The sequence below is a fragment of the Salvelinus sp. IW2-2015 genome, linkage group LG31 (genome assembly GCF_002910315.2).
Source record: "Salvelinus sp. IW2-2015 linkage group LG31, ASM291031v2, whole genome shotgun sequence".
NCBI classification, from domain to species: Eukaryota; Metazoa; Chordata; class Actinopteri; order Salmoniformes; family Salmonidae; genus Salvelinus; species Salvelinus sp. IW2-2015.
The window spans coordinates 20,732,523-20,748,585 of record NC_036870.1 but is presented as its reverse complement, the minus strand read 5'-3'; the positions used below and the strand labels follow the sequence as shown (position 1 = coordinate 20,748,585).

At 44.5% G+C, this 16,063-nt stretch overlaps 1 protein-coding gene across 1 annotated transcript in view; it reads left to right on the top strand.

Annotated features, from left to right (window-relative positions):
- The window catches only part of pdcd6ip (programmed cell death 6 interacting protein), a 41,885-nt gene that overhangs the window by 20,256 nt on the left and 5,566 nt on the right, over positions 1-16,063 (top strand). The window contains 2 exon segments of the mRNA XM_023975748.2: positions 37-153; positions 2,068-2,290. Coding sequence (XP_023831516.1) covers positions 37-153; positions 2,068-2,290 — 340 coding nt within the window.

Below are 16,063 nucleotides of genomic sequence, written 5' to 3'. Positions count from 1 at the left end.
TGGTTGCTTCTCCCTGGTCAGTGTATTTATTTCCAGGAGGTGTTGCCGGTGCTTGCAGCTAAACACTGCATCATGCAGGCCAACGCTGAGCTACACCAGTCTATCCTCGCCAAGCAGAAGAAACACTTTGGGGAGGAGATCGCTCGCTTGCAGGTACACACACAGCGCAACTCTAACCCAGTGGTTCTTACAGTGTAGCCAACCTGAAAATGTAGTGATTTTCTTATGACCAAATACAGTGGCAAGAAAAAGTATGTGAACCTTTTAAAATTACCTGGATTTCTGCATAAATTTGACATAAAATTTGATCTGATCTTCATCTAAGTCACAACAATAGACAGTGTGCTTAAACTAAAAACACACAAATTATTGTATTTTGTCTATATTGAATACATAATTTAAAAATTCACAGTGTAGGTTGGAAAAAGTATGTGAACCCCTAGGCTAATGACTTCTCCAAAAGCTAATTGGAGTCAGGTGTCAACTAACCTGGAGTTAAAGCAATGAAACGAGAGTGGAGATTTTGGTTAGAGCTATCCTGCCCCATTTTATTTTATAAACATGCACAAAATTTGAGTTTGCTATTCACAAGAAGCATTGCCTGACGTGAACCATGCCTCGAACAAAAGAGATGTCAGAAGACCTAAGATTAAGAATGGTTGCCTTGCATAAAGCTGGAAAGGGTTACAAAGGTATCTCTAAAAGTCAGTACATGGTAAGACCAATTGTCTATAAATGGAGGAAGTTCAGCACTGTTGCTACTCTCCCTAGGAATGGCCGTCCTGCAAAGATGACTGCAAGAGCGCTCAATGAGGTTAATCATAGAGTGTCAGCTAAAGACTTACAGAAATCTCTGGAACATGCTAACATCTCTGTTGACGAGTACGATACGTAAAACACTAAACAAGAATGGTGTTCATAGGAGGACACCACGGAAGAAGCCATTGCTGTCCCAAAAAAACATTGCTGCACGTCTGAAGTTTGCAAAAAAGCACCTGGATGTTCCACAGCGCCACTGGCAAAATATTCTGTGGACAGATGAAACTAAAGGAACACACAACACTGTGTGGACAAAAAAAGGCACAGCACACCAACATCAAACTGTAAAGTATGGTGGAGGGAGCATCATGGTTTGGGCTGCTTAGCTGCCTCAGGGCCTGGACAGCTTGCTATCATCGTCGGGAATATGAATTCCCAAGTTTATCAAGACATTTTGCATGAGAATGTAAGGCTATCTGTCTGCCAATAGAAGCTCAACAGAAGTTGGGTGACGCAACAGGACAACAACCCGAAAGACAGAAGTAAATCAACAACAGAATGGCTTGAACAGAAGAAAACACACCTTCTGGAGTGGCCCAGTCAGTCCTGACCTCAACCCGTCTGAGATGCTGTGGCATGACCTCAACCCGTCTGAGATGCTGTGGCATGACCTCAACCCGTCTGAGATGCTGTGGCATGACCTCAACCCGTCTGAGATGCTGTGGCATGACATTAACCCGTCTGAGATGCTGTGGCATGACCTCAAGTGAGCGGTTCACACCAAACACCCCAAGAATATTGTGGAACTGAAACAGTTTTGTAAAGAGGAATGGTCCAAAATTCCTCCTGACCGTTGTGCAGTTCTGATCCCCAACTAAAGAAAACGTTTGGTTTTCCTCCTGCCAAAGGAGGGTCAACCTGTTATTAAATCCAAGGGTTCACATGCTTTTTCCAACCTGCACTGTGAATGTTTACACGGTGTGTTCAATAAAGACATGAACAATTATAATTGTTTGTGTTATTAGTTTAAGCAGACTGTTTGTCTATTGTTATGACTTGGGTGAAGATCAGATTTGATGAATAATTTATGCAGAAATCCAGGTAATTCTAAAGGGTTCACCTACTTTTTCTTCCCACTGTAAACACAACCACTCAACCAAAGTCTTCATACTTTGTTTACTCTTCTCTATTCTCTCGTTCTCTCCATCCCTCAGCAAACTAATTAGTGAAGAGTCTAGCCCTGCTTTATGATTGACAGTGCGAAGGATCCGACTATCATTCACTCCTCTATTCTCTCCTTCCCTGCAGCATGCTACAGAGCTGGTGAAGACGGTAGCGTCTCGCTATGATGAGTACGTCAGTGTGAAAGACCTTAGTGATAAGATCAGCCGTGCTCTGACCGCCGCTAAGAAGGACAATGACTTCATCTACCACGACCGTGTCCCCGAGGTCAAAGACCTGGAACACATCGGCAAGGCAGCGCTGGTCAAGGCTACCACCATCACACCTCCGCTCAGCGCCAAGTTCACTGGTGAGAGACCGAGTACACACACAACCACTCAGCGCCAAGTTCACTGGTGAGAAACCGAGTACACACACAACCACTCAGCGCCAAGTTCACTGGTGAGATAAACGTTACTACGCAAACTTGTGGAGCTAGAACACAAAGGCATTCTGAGTTTGAGAGACTAAATTCGCTCATAGGCTTTGAAAGGGGCACAACTCACAGCGTCGGAGAGACGGTCAGGTTAAAAAACGATGCTCGCTTTCCCCGATGCAAATTTGGTAGTCCACAGTGAACGGGAAGTTTAATTGATCCTCATTGGCACAGAGCCTGACCTTCTGATTGTTGTGTAGGTAGGGAGGAGACACCACACAGATGTTTGATTGGCTACTTACGAAGACAGTCTTGGATATAGACGGGGTTCGCGTCAGTGGCTGGTGGGTTGGTGTGAGGTGTGTGCTGGTGTTGACCGGGACTTAGAGAATAGTTGGAGGGGCACTGGGCTCCCTGGCGATGCTTGTTCGGCAAATCTGGGTGGGTAACACAATAACATGATGTAGTCACGTGGATCCAAGGCAACCCCAAATAGTGTGCTCGTCATGGTCATTCTTTAGTTCACGATAAATCACAATTCCATAAAAATAATAATGACATTTTCACACTACTAAAAATAAGTGATTATTACAAATACTTTCATAACTGTCAGCATCGTTATTGAGGTTACGTTAAAGGTAACCGAATTAACTACCGCTTCGGACAACAGATTAACCGTTCTGTCTTGGGGGAAAGACGGATGTTGCACTTGTTTCTGGGAAACATATCAGCAGGAATTTGTGAGGTCATTGTAAGAAAACTACAGAGAGGCTGAGAAGGTGTCTGGTCGAACACTGTAAGAGGCAACCTTATACAATGTCAATACATTTATACCAAGCTTCCTTGTAAGTTTCGGACCGGTTGTTTTTTCCGGGTTAGAAAAAAATGTGTATTGTTGGGTGACACCGTCTAGAAACAGTCCTCCTTTTGACATAGGCACTATCTAGCCAGATTCCCTTATAGAAACAAGGGACTTACTAGGCGTCTCACAGTAAGGTGCAGTTACCTGTGTGCCTCTTCTATGAGGTTGCTGTGATCTAGTTGCTTTGTCGTGGGCTCGAGGCCGCAAGTTTCACCTCCTCAAATGAGGTATGATAAGGCTCTTCCAGAAGTTAGGAATCGCTTCAGAACCGGAGAATCTGGTGAGATGTGGGGGGAGACATCACGCAGTTGGAGATTGGAAGGAGAGAAATACGATAAAGATAACATTTCTCGCCTTGAAAAGTATTTGTTGAAATGTGTATAGGGGTGTTTAGGCGAGTGTGGTGTTGTAGCCTACTGCAGTTGGCGCACAGCTCTTCCTGAAGAGCGGAAGCGACTTGGCTTGATATTCACAGGCTTTGGTCATGGGGTAGTGCCGCGTATTATACTTTGGTCCGCTGGCTCATTGCGTGATCCATTGAATCTGCTCTGGATCCGGTGCATGACGGGAAGAAGAAGCCGTCAGTAAGCTGGGGAATGTCAAAGGTCACACCTTAAATCCCGTTCCAGCCGCTCCTCTCTCTCTTCACGCTCCTCTACGCTGAGACCAGACGGGGCACTTGCAACACACTCCAACCTAGAGGGATGTAGGAGAGGATCATAGTTTTAGAACACACATAACTTCACACACCTACACACACACACCACACACACTACTTCATACACGGACCACCACACCATGCCCTCACATCGCTGCCACGGTACTTCTAGCGATGTCTTAGAAGCGAGTGGCTGAAGGTGGCTGGCACGGTGAGTTACGGCCTGAGGTTTTCCAGAGGAGGGTATAAGCGATATCTTATTCCAGTCGTGAATCCACGATCTCTGAACTGGTCAGCGCTTTTGCACTGGGCCATCTTGTCACACGCTCTATACGGAGGAGATTGGTACTACAAACACTCTGGAACCGCCGAACGATGAAGCAGTACTGAGGGCAGACAGATAATAAATATCATTTGTATTCCATGGGTAGTAACTAACAACCTTATCATAATGGTGTTGTGTGTTTGGATAGTGTGTGCTACGGCATGAGTAGCGTCTGTGTGAGTGTGTGTACCCTTCTGAGTGGTTTCGTAGAGGTCTTCCAGAGGGAGTTCTCGTTCAGCGTTGCAGCTGAACTTGGAATCTAGTGCTGCTGTCTGTTCGACTGCTCCATCATCCGCATCTTCCACGAGACTACAACACACACATCCCACAGCAATTACACAATCATGCGGTATGACGAACGTATGTGTGTGTAGTGTGAGTGTGTGTACACACGCACAGCTCATCACGGATCCTCTCTGTTGGGTGTCAGTAGTTCCCGAGAGGCATTCTGATCCAGCCTTAGCTCTATGCTCTGCATGCCCCCCTGCTGTGACAGATGGCATGGGCGCTTTTCTCAATTAATGGATTTGGGATAGAATCTCCCAGTACAGGTCCTCCAGGAGCCGAGGCGGTTCAGAGATGCCAGGACACTGTTGTTAACATCTATCAAGACTGATCCTATATAGAATGCCAACACACTGTTTAGTTATTAACCAATTTCACCACCAATAGAATACGACGTACCTCAGTGTACAACAATTAATGGACACCTGCCCCTTTCATGACAGATATGACCAGGTGAAATGCTTGATCCCTGTTATTGGATCGTAATCTACTTCAAGCAGTGCGAGAAGGGGAGGAGTAGCTAGGTTAAATGAAGTGGTTTTTAAGTCCTACGAGACAATAATGAGACTGGATAGGTCGTAGTATGCTTGTAGCCATTCAGAGGTGAATGGGCAAGACAAAATATTTAGTGCCTTTGAATGGTGATATTTGGTAGTAGTTTGCCAGGCGCATCCCGGTTCTGTGTCAAGACAAACTGCATACGATGTTCACATACATTAGGGTATTAATGCCACCCAGGACGTCAGCTACTATGACAATGTAGGACCGCATTTGTGGTTATTCAGACTATTTCACCACTCCAAACATTAGCACTTGCATGCTGTCGCGATGAGGCACATGGACGCATCCTGGACATGCTTTCGAACCTTGTAGAGTCTCATGCCCTGACGATTAGTAGTGCCTGTTCTGAGGCGCAAACGGGGGGGGTGTGAACTCAAGGCTAGCTTTTTTCAAGCAGAAATTTGCTTCCTGCAAACAAACATCTACAAAAAGACTCTGATTCATGAGTTACTGTAAAGTCCATGGAGAATTAGAACCACTCCTCACCCAGTTCTTGCCACCTCCACTGAGGATCTAGAACACCACTGTACGACCCGATAAATTCCACTATAATTGAATTTTCATAAGCATTTTTTCTACGGCTGCCATGCTTCCTCCTGGCTACCCCGTAACGCCCGTCATACGCACTTGCACCCCTCCACAGGCAACTCGCCCAATAGCCTCCCATTTCTCCTTCTCAAATCAGTCGCTGATGTTCTGAAAGCAGTCAAAATTCTGGATAACGCCTCAAATCAGCTGGAGCATAACAACTCGCGACCTCGCTATTTGCTAAGATTATCTGCCAAAACTTGTAGTTGCATACACCTGATCTATAGTTTATTCAACGCTCTCTTTTGCGTGTCGTGCGAGATTCCAGTATTAGGAAAGCGAGATGCGGGTCATTACCGCCCTGCATCTGCAAGGGCGGGGACACTCTTGACATCCAACATGCCTATCAGCTCGACATATATTTTCTACCCTGCCCTTTCTAAGGTCTTCAAAAGCAAAGTCAACAAAAGATTACGACCATCATTTGATCACCATTTTACTCTTCCACCTGAATCTGATTTCAGAGGCTGGTCATAAGGGTGCCATCTCAGCCACGCTCCAAGGTCTTAAACGATATCATTAACTGGCATGATTAGATAAGAAACAATACTGTGGCACTCATATTCTTGACCTGGCCAAGGGCTTTGCGCTGTCTGTCGATCACCGACATCTCATTGGGAGACTCGATAGCGCCTTGGTTTCTCAAATGGATTGCTGCGCTGGTTTCACGAACTATTCTCTGATAGAGTTCTAGTGTGTACAGAGGGCCTGTTGATCGGGGCTCTAGGCAGTCTCTACGGGGGTGCCACAGGGTTATTGGACGACTCTCTTCTCTGTTACTATGATGTCGCTCTTGCTGCTGGTGAGTCTCTGATCACTCTACGCAGACGACAACATTCTGTATACTTTTGGCCCTTTCTTTGGGACACTGTGTTAACAACCTGCCGACGAGCTTCATGCATACATCTCTTCGTGGCTTCAATTGGCTCTTAATCAAGTCAAAACTAATGATGATTCTTCACGATCGCTGGCCTGCACTGCGCCATCAACTCTACTCTGGACGGTTCTGACTTAGAATATGTTGGACAACTACAAATACTAGGTGTCTGGTTAGACTGTAACATCTCCTTCGCAGATCACATAAACATCTCAATCAGTTAATCTAGTTGGCTTCCTATTTGCAAAAGATTTCATCATGCTGGAAACATACTTGTAAACTGACCATCCTACGATTCGAGTGTCTTTACAAATAGCATGCCACTACCTACTAATAATTGGATGCAGTCTATCAGGGCATCCGTTTTGTCACACAAGCCGCATATACGACCACACTCGTCGGACCTGTCGATCTCGTTGGCGGCCATCGTTCATACTCGTCGCAAACCTGGCTCAGGTCATCTTAAGACCTGCTAGGTAAAGTCCCTTATTCAGCTCGGGCTGGTCATATAGCAGGCACACTGTAGGAGCGCTCCAGCATGTATTTGCTTGGTCACCCAAAACATTCTTCTTTGGCGGCTCCTTCGTTCTCTGCTGCAATGACTGGAAGAACTACAAAACTCTCTGAAACTGGAGACACTTATCTCTACTAGCTTTAAGCAAGTTGTAGAGAGCTCAAGATTACTGCACCTGTATATAGCATCTATAATTTGCAAACATACTCTCCCTATGTATTTTATTTTAATTTTGGGTCCTTTGCACCAGATTTTTCTATCTTATTTGCCAATTCTTCGCACTGCAAATTTACATTCCAGTGTTTTACTTGCCTGTATTGTATTTACTTACACATGGCCTTTTTTTGCTTACTCCTTATTCACTCATTATGCTCCACATTGTATAAGACTTATTTTCTACTGTATTTATTGATGTATGTTTGTTTTACTCGATGGTGTAACTCTGTGTTGTTGTATGTGTTTCGAACTGCTTTGCTTTATCTTGGCCAGGTGAGTTGTAAAGTGAGAATTGTTTGACACTTGCCATTGGTTAAATAAAAAATATTAGGGAAGGTTGTTCTTAATGTTTTGTCCACTCGTTGTATGATGACGTAACGGGTTGCTGTTGACTGTATTGATAATGATAATGTACTGAAATTAATAAGTAGACAAAAAAACAATTCAATTGTTTAAATGATCAAAGTAACATACCATACCGTTGCAGAGGTTAGTAGCTTCTCATAGTTCTACAGTCTGTTTGAGGTCTCAGCTTCTCTGGCTTGTAACACTCATATCTGCTGCACAGCCATGGGCACATCTCTTCAACAAGTCTTAAGACAACACTCAGAACTACCACACTTTTAGAGCATTAAGCCAAAGCAAAGTGTGCCCCCCCGTCAGTGAACTTGGCGTGAGTGGTTGTGTGTGGTATGCGGTTTCTCACCGTGACTTGGGCTGAGTGGTTGTGTGTGTACTCGGTTTCTCGCAGTGAATTGGCGCTGAGCTGGTTGTGTGGTGTACTCGGTTTTCTCACACAGTGACTTTTGGCGGCTGAGTGGTTGTGTGTGTTCGGTCTCTCAAGTGAACTTGGCGTGAGCGGAGGTGTGTATGGTGGTAGTCTTGAGCAGCGCTGCATTGCGAATGTGTTCCAGGTCTTTGACTCCCGGGGACACGGTCGTGGTAGATGAGTCATTGTCTTCTTAGCGGCGGTCGAGGCCGGCTGATCTTATACTAGGTTTTCAATGACGTACTCCTATAGCGAGCGCTACCGTTTCACCAGCTCTGTAGCATGCTGCAGGGAAAGGAGAGAATGAGGACGTGAATGATGTCGGTCCTTCGCACTGTCAATATAAAGCGGGCAGATTCTCTAATTAGTTTTGCTGGGGATGGAGAGACCGAGAGTTAATAGAGCAAGAGTAACAAAGTATGAAGATTTGGTTGAGTGGTTGTGTTTACAGTTGGGAAGAAAAGTGGTGAAGCCACGTGTGTGATTTGGTTCTGCATAAATTATTCATATCAAATCTGATCTTCACAAGTCATACAATAGACAACAGTTGCCTTAACTATAACAACATTTATAATTGTTTCATGGTTTTATTGAACACCAGTGTAACATTCACAGTGCAGGTTTGGAAAGCAGTGTGACTTTGGATTTTAATAACAGGTTGACTCCTTTTGGCAAGGAGGAACAAACGTTTTTTTTTAGTTGGGGATCAGAACTGCACAACGGTAGGAGGAATTTTGGACCATTCCTCTTTACAAAAACTGTTAGTTCACAATATTCTTTGGGGTGTTTTGGTGTGAGCGCTCATTGGGTATGCACAGCCTCTAGAGCGGGTTATGTCATGCCACAGCTCTCAGACGGGTTGAGGTATGCACAGCATCTCAGACGGGTTTTTTTTTGAAAGGGGGTTTCAAAAAACTGGCCAACATGCATTCTAGAGGGTTGAGGTCATGCCAAGCATTCTCAGACGGGGTTGATGTCCATGCCACAGCCATCTCAGACGGGTTGGATTGTTCATGCACAGCATCTCAGCCGGGTTGATGTCATGCACAGCATTCGACGGGTTTGAGGTCATGCCCGCTATTCAGGACGGGTTGAGGTATGCAAAGCATCTCAGACGGGTTTGAGGTATGCATGCGCATTCTCAGACGGGTTGAGGGTCATGCCACAGATTAGACGGGTTGATGTCATGCCCTTCAGACGGGTTGATGTCATGGCACAGCAATCTCAGACGGGTTTATGTATGCCACAGCAATCTCAGACGGGTTGAGGTCATGCCACAGATCTCAGAGGGTTAGGTCATGCACAGCATCTCAGACGGGTTAGGTTCATGCCAAGTCTGCAGACGGGTTGGAGGTCAGGACTGATGGGCCACTCCAGAAGGTGTGTTTTCTTCTGTTCAAGCCATTCTGGTTGTTGATTTACTTCTGTCTTTCGGGTTGTTGTCCTGTTGCGTTACCAACTTCTGTTGAGCTTCTATTGGCAGCAGATAGCCTTAATTCTCATCGCAAATGTTTGATAAACTTGGGAATTCATATTCCGACGATGATAGGCAAGCTGTCCGGCCTGAGGCAGCTTAGAGCCCAAATCAACATGATGCTCCCTCACATACTTTAGCAGTTTGATGTTGGTGTGCTGTGCTTTTTTTGTTCCAGCACAGTGTTTGTGTGTTCCTTTAGTTTCATCTGTCACATGATATTTTGCAGTGGCGTGTGGACATCCAGGTGCTTTTTTTTGGCAAATTCAGACGTGTCAGCATGTTTTTTGGGACAGCATGGCTTCTTCGCGTGGTTGTCCTCTATGAACACATTCTTTGTTTAGTGTTTTACGTATGTACTCGTCAACAGAGATGTTGGCATGTTCGCAGAGATTTCTGTTAAGTCTTTAGTGAACTCTATGATTACGCTATTGAGCGTCTTGTCAGTCATCTTTTGCAGACGGCATTCCTAGGGAGAGTAGCAACAGTGTGAACTTCTCAATTTATGCATTGGTCTTACATGTACTGACTTTTAGAGATTATTTGTACCTTTCCAGCTTATGAAGGAACCATTCTTAATTTAGGTTCTGACATTCTTTTTTGTTCGAGGCATGGTTCAGTCAGGTCAATGCTTTTGTGGAATAGCAAACTCAAATTTTTGTGCATGTTTATAAAATAAAATGGGGCAGGATAGCTCTACCAAAATCTACACTCTCGTTTCATTTGCTTTAATCGCAGGTTAGTTGACACGTTGACTCCAATTAGTTTTTGGAGAAGTCCTTAGCCTAGGGGGTTACCTATTTTATTCACTAGACATGTGAATTTTTAAATTTCTGTATTCAATATCGACAAATACAATATTTGGTGTGTTTTTAGTTTAAGGAACTTGTTATTGTTTGTGACTTTTTAGATGAAGATCGAATCAAATTTTATGTTCACATTTTATGCTAGCAATCAGGTAATTTTAAAAGGTTTCACTACTTTTTCTTGGCACTGTATTTGGTCTAAGAAACTACTACATTTTCAGGTTGGCTAACTGTAAGAACACTGGGTTAGGTTGCGGGCTGTGGTGTGTACTGCAAGCGAGCGATTCCTGCAAAGTGTTTCTTCTGCTTGGCGAGGATAGACTGTGTAGTCACGTTGGCCTGCATGATGCCGTGTTTAGCTGCAAGCAGCCGGCAACACCTCCTGGAATAAATACACTGAAGGGGAAGCACAGAGCAGTGCGCAATGGGGTCAGCACGGGGCGAAACCACAATACACGCAACAAAGGGAAAACAAAGAACAACACGCAAGAGCCATCAGACGAGTTTTCACGTCACAGAAGGCCAAATTAGGAACACATGCAGAATTACACACACTATTGTTAATAAGTTTGGGGTGAATGTTGCAGGAATTAGGTTAATATTTCATTGCCTGTCTGTTTGTTTCTCATCTTACATACCTCCCTCTCTGCATCCTCGTGGTGGTGTGTGTGCATGTGTTTGATTTGGCTTCTGTGAGTGAAATCGTTCGTGATTTGCGTCTTGGCGGTGTTGTTCTTTTGGTTTTCCTTTGTTTTGCGTGTATGTGTTTGGTTTGCCGTGCGTGTGCGCTGCTCTGTGGTTGCTTCTCTGGTAGTGTATTTTATTTCAAGGAGGTGTTGCCGGTGCATTGCGCTAAACATCTGATATGCAGGCAAGCTGCAGCTCACAGTCTATCCTGCAAGCAGAGAAACACTTTGGTGGAGGAGATCGCTCGCTTGCAGGTACACACAGCCAACTCCTACACAGTGGTTCTTAGACAGTGTAGCCAACTGAAATGTGTTGATTTTCTTATGACAAATACAGTGGAAGAAAAGTATTGTGAACTTTTAGAATTACTGGATTTCTTCTGCATAAATTTGACATAAATTTGATCTGATCTTCATTAAGTAAACAATAGACGTGGTGTTAAACTAAAACACAAATTATTGTATTTTGTTATTTGATAATATTTAAAAATTACACGTGTAGGTTGGGGAAAAGTATGTGAACCTAGGCTATGACTTTCTTCCAAAAGCTAATTTGGAGGTAGGTGTAATTAACCTGGAGTTAAAGCAATGAAAAGAGAGTGGAGGATTTTGGGTTAGAGCTATCCTGCCACTTTTATTTTATAACATGCCAAAATTTGAAGTTTGCTATTTCACAAGAAGCATTTGCTGACGTGAACATGCTGAACAAGAGATGTGAAGACCTAGATTATAGAATGGTTGCCTTTGCATAAGCTGGAGGGTTACAAAGGTATTCTAAAAGTCAGTTATGGTAAGCACTTGTCTATATAATGGAGGAAGTTCAGCATGTTGCTTACTCTCCTAGGAATGCCGTCTGCAAGCTGACTGCAAAGCGCTTCATGAGTTTATCATGAGTGTAGCTAAAGCTTAGCAGAAATCTCTGGAACATGCTACATTCTTGTTTGAGAGTAAGATACGTAACAAACTACAGAATGGTTGGTTCATAGGAGGACCCACGGAAGAGCCATTGCTGTCCAAAAAAACTGGCTGCAACGTCTGAAGTTTGCAAAAAAGCACCTGGAATGTTCCACAGCGCCACTGGCAAAATATTCTGTGGAGATTGAACTAAGGACACACAACCTGTGTGGAAAAAAGGCACAGCCACTAACATAAACTGTAAAGTAATGGTGGAGGGAGCTATGGTTTGGGATGCTTAGCTGCTAGGGCCTGGCAGCTTGCTATCATGTCGGGAATATGCATTCCCAAGTTTTATCAAGACATTTTGATGAGAATAGGTATTGTTGCCAATAGAGCTCACAGAAGTTGGGTGGACGCAACGGACACACCGAAAGACAGAAGTAATCAAAGAATGGCTTTGAAGAAGAAACACACATCTGGAGTGGCAGTCAGTCTGACTAACGTCTGATGCTGTGGGCATGACCTAACCCGGTCTGAGAATGCTGTGGTGAACTCACCGTTGAGATGCTGGTGGATGACCTATAACCGTCTGAGATGCTGTTGGTGACATAACCGTCTGAGAATGCTGGTGGCATGAGCTCACCCGTCTTGAAGATGCCTTGTGGGCCATGAAATCAACCGTCTGAGATGCTGTGGCATGCCTTAGAGCCCCGTGCATGGAAATCACGTCTGGTGGCTGGATCTCCAACCGTCTGAGATGCTGTGGATGATCAACCGTCTGAGATGCTGTGGCATGACACATCAACCGTTGAGATGTGTGGCATGACCATAACCGTCTGAGATGCCTGTGGCATGACATCAACCGTTTGAGATCCTGTGGATGACTCACTGTCTGAGAATGCTGTGGCATGACTCACCCGTCTGAGATGCTGTGGCTGACATCACCCGTCTGAGATGCTGTGGCTATGACAGTAACCCGTTGAGATGCTGTGGCATGACATTTACGAGTGTGTGCATGCTCGTGGTTCACACCAACACCCAGAATATTGTGGAACTGACAGTTTTTGTAAAGAGGAATGGTCAAAATTCCTCTGACGTTGTGCGTTTCTTGATCCCAGCTAAGAAAAGCGTTTGGTTTCCTCTGCAAAGGCGGGTCAACCTGTTATTAATCCAAGGTTCACATGCTTTTTCCAACTGCACTGTGATGTTTACACGGTGTGTTCAATAGACCATGAAATTATAATTGTTTGTGTTATTAGTTTAGCAGACTGTTTGTTCTATTGTTATGATTGGGTGAGATCAGATTTTTGATGAATAATTTATGGCAGCAATCCAGGTTTCTAAGGGTTACCTATTTTTCTCTCATGCTAACACAACCTCACAAAGTTTCCATACTTTTGTTTACTCTTCTCTATTTCTCGTTTCCTCATCTCAGCAAACTAATTGTGAAGAGTTAGGCCTGCTTTATGATTGCAGTGCGAAGGATCGACTATCATTCCATCTTTCTATTCTCTCTTCCTGCAGCATGCTACAGAGTGGTGAGAGGTAGCGTTCGCTTATGATGAGTGTCAGTGTGAAGACTTAGTGATAGATTAGCGTGCTCTTGGACGCGTAAGCAAGGAAATGATTATCTACCGACGTGGTCTCCAGTCAAAGACTGGGAACCATTCGCATAGAGCGGCTGGTCAAGGCTAATAACCTCGTCAGCGCCACAGTTCACTGGTGAGAGACGCGTTAACAAACACCACCTCGCGCAAGTTTCACTGGTGAGAAACGAGTACGACACACAACACTCACGCCAGTTAACTGGTGAGAAACCGAGTACACAAACCAACACTCGCGCCAAAGTTCACTGGTGCGAAGCCGAGTACGAACCAGCAAGCCACTCAGCGCCAAGTTACTGGTTAGGGGGGGGGCACACTTTTGCTTTTGTGTAGAATGTCTAAAAGTGTGGGTTGTTTCTGATGTGTGTGTCTGTATAGACTTTGGTTTGAGAAGATGGTGCCTCATGGCTGTTGCAGCAGAGTATGAGTGTTGTACAGCAGAGGAAGGCTGAGAGTCAAGACTGGTAGGAAATTTATGAGGGAAGCTACTAACTCTGCAACGGGATGGATGTTACTTTGTCATTAATCATTTGAATTGTTTTTTTTGTCTACTGTTATAATTTTCAGTAGCTTAATTATATACGTCAACAGCACGGTTATCGATATCATAACTGAGTGGACAAACATTAGAACACATTCCTAAATATTTTTTTTATTTCTACAGGTGGCAGAGTTGAGAAATTCTTCCTTTAAACTTGCGACTTGGCAAGATAGCAAGCAGGTTCGACACATACAACACCAGGAGTTAGCCATGGAGTAAACAAACATCAGTCAATAATACGGTAGAAAATAGAGTCTTTATATACAATGGTGAGCAATTGAGGTGAGATCTAGGGAGGTAAGGCAAAAAAAGGCGATGGTGGTGAAGTAATACAATACAGCAGTAAAACACTGGAATGGTAGTTTGCAGTGGAGATGTGCAAAGTAGAGTAGAATATGGGGTGCACAGGAGCAAATAATAAATACCAGTAGGGGGAGAGGTAGTTGTTTGGATAAATTATAGATTGGGCTTGTAAGGTGCGTACATCTGTGACGCTGCTCTGATCAACCTGGTGATTAGCTAGTGAGGGAGATAGTGTCCATCGTTTCTAGAGATTTTTGTAGTTCGTTCCCCAGTCATTGGCACGCAGAGAATGGAGGGTGGCGGCCAAGGAAGAATTGGTTTTGGGGGTGACCAGAGAGATTACATGCCGTGGAGCGCGTGCTACCGGGTTGGGTGGCTGCTTATGGTGAGCAGCGCGCTGAGATAGGGGGGGACTTTTACAATAGAGCGGGTTGGTAGATGACTGGAGCCAGTGGGATTTGGCGACGAGGTATGAGGAGGGCCAGCCACGAGAGGGTACAGGTCGAGTGGTGGGTCCGTATATGGGCTTTGGTGGAAAACGGATTTGGCACATGTGAATAGACTGGCATCCAATTTATTTAGTAGGGCGTATTCGGATGCTATTTTTGTAAATGACATGTTTTCGAGGATACGGTAGCGGATGGTCAGTTTTACAAGGGTAATGTTTGGAGCATGAGTTGAAGGATGTTTGTTGCGAAATAGGAAGCTCATTTCTAGATTTAACTTTGGATTGGAGATGTTTGTGTGAAGTCTGGACGGAGAGTTTAACAGTCTAACCAGACCTGGTTGGATTTTGTAGTTGTCCACATATTCTAAGTCAGAACGTCAGAGTAGTGATGTTGGATGGGCGGGCAGGTGGCAGGCCAGCGACGGTTGAAGAGCTATGCATTTAGTTTTTATTGTTCTTTAAGAGATTGGAGGCAAGGAAGGAGAGTTGTATGGACATTGAAGCTCGTTGGAGGGTTTTAAACAAGTGTCCAAAGAAGGGCCAGAAGTTAGCAGAATGGTGTGTCTGCGTAGAGGTGGATCAGAGACTCACAGCAGCAGAGCGAATCATTGATGTATACAGAGAAGAAGAGTCGGTTCAGAATTGAACATGTGGCACCCCGTAGAAGTGAGAGGCCCGGACAATCAGGCCCTCCGATTTGAACACACTGAACTCTATCAGAGAAAGTAGTTGGTGACCAGGCAGGATCATTTGAGACAAGGCTATCGAGTTTGCGATGAGGAATGTGGTGGATCGACAGAGTCGAAGCTTGGCACGGTCAATGATATGGCTCACGTATTGTTTTTATCGATGGCGGTTATGATATCGTTTTAGGACTTGAGCGTGGCTGAGGTTGCACCATGACGCGATCTGAAACCAGATTGCAGGTGGGAAGGTATGGTGGGATTTCAAAATGGTTTCGGTAATCTGTTTTGTTGATTGGCTTTTGAAGACTTAGAAGGCAGGGTGAGAATAGATTAGGTTCTGTAGCAGTTTGGTCAAGAGTGTCCCCCTTTGAAGAGGGGGATGACGCAGCTGCTTTCAATCTTTGGGTGTAAAAATAATATTATTATTCTCAGACGACAGAAAGAGAGGTTGAAAAGACTAGTAATAGGTGTTTGCAACAATTTTGGCAGATAATTACGAAGAGAGGGTCCAGATTTGGCTAGCGCTGATTTGTAGGGTCCAGATTTTGCAGCTCTTTCAGAACATCAGCTGACTGGATTTGGGAGAAGGAGAAAATGGGGAACGGCA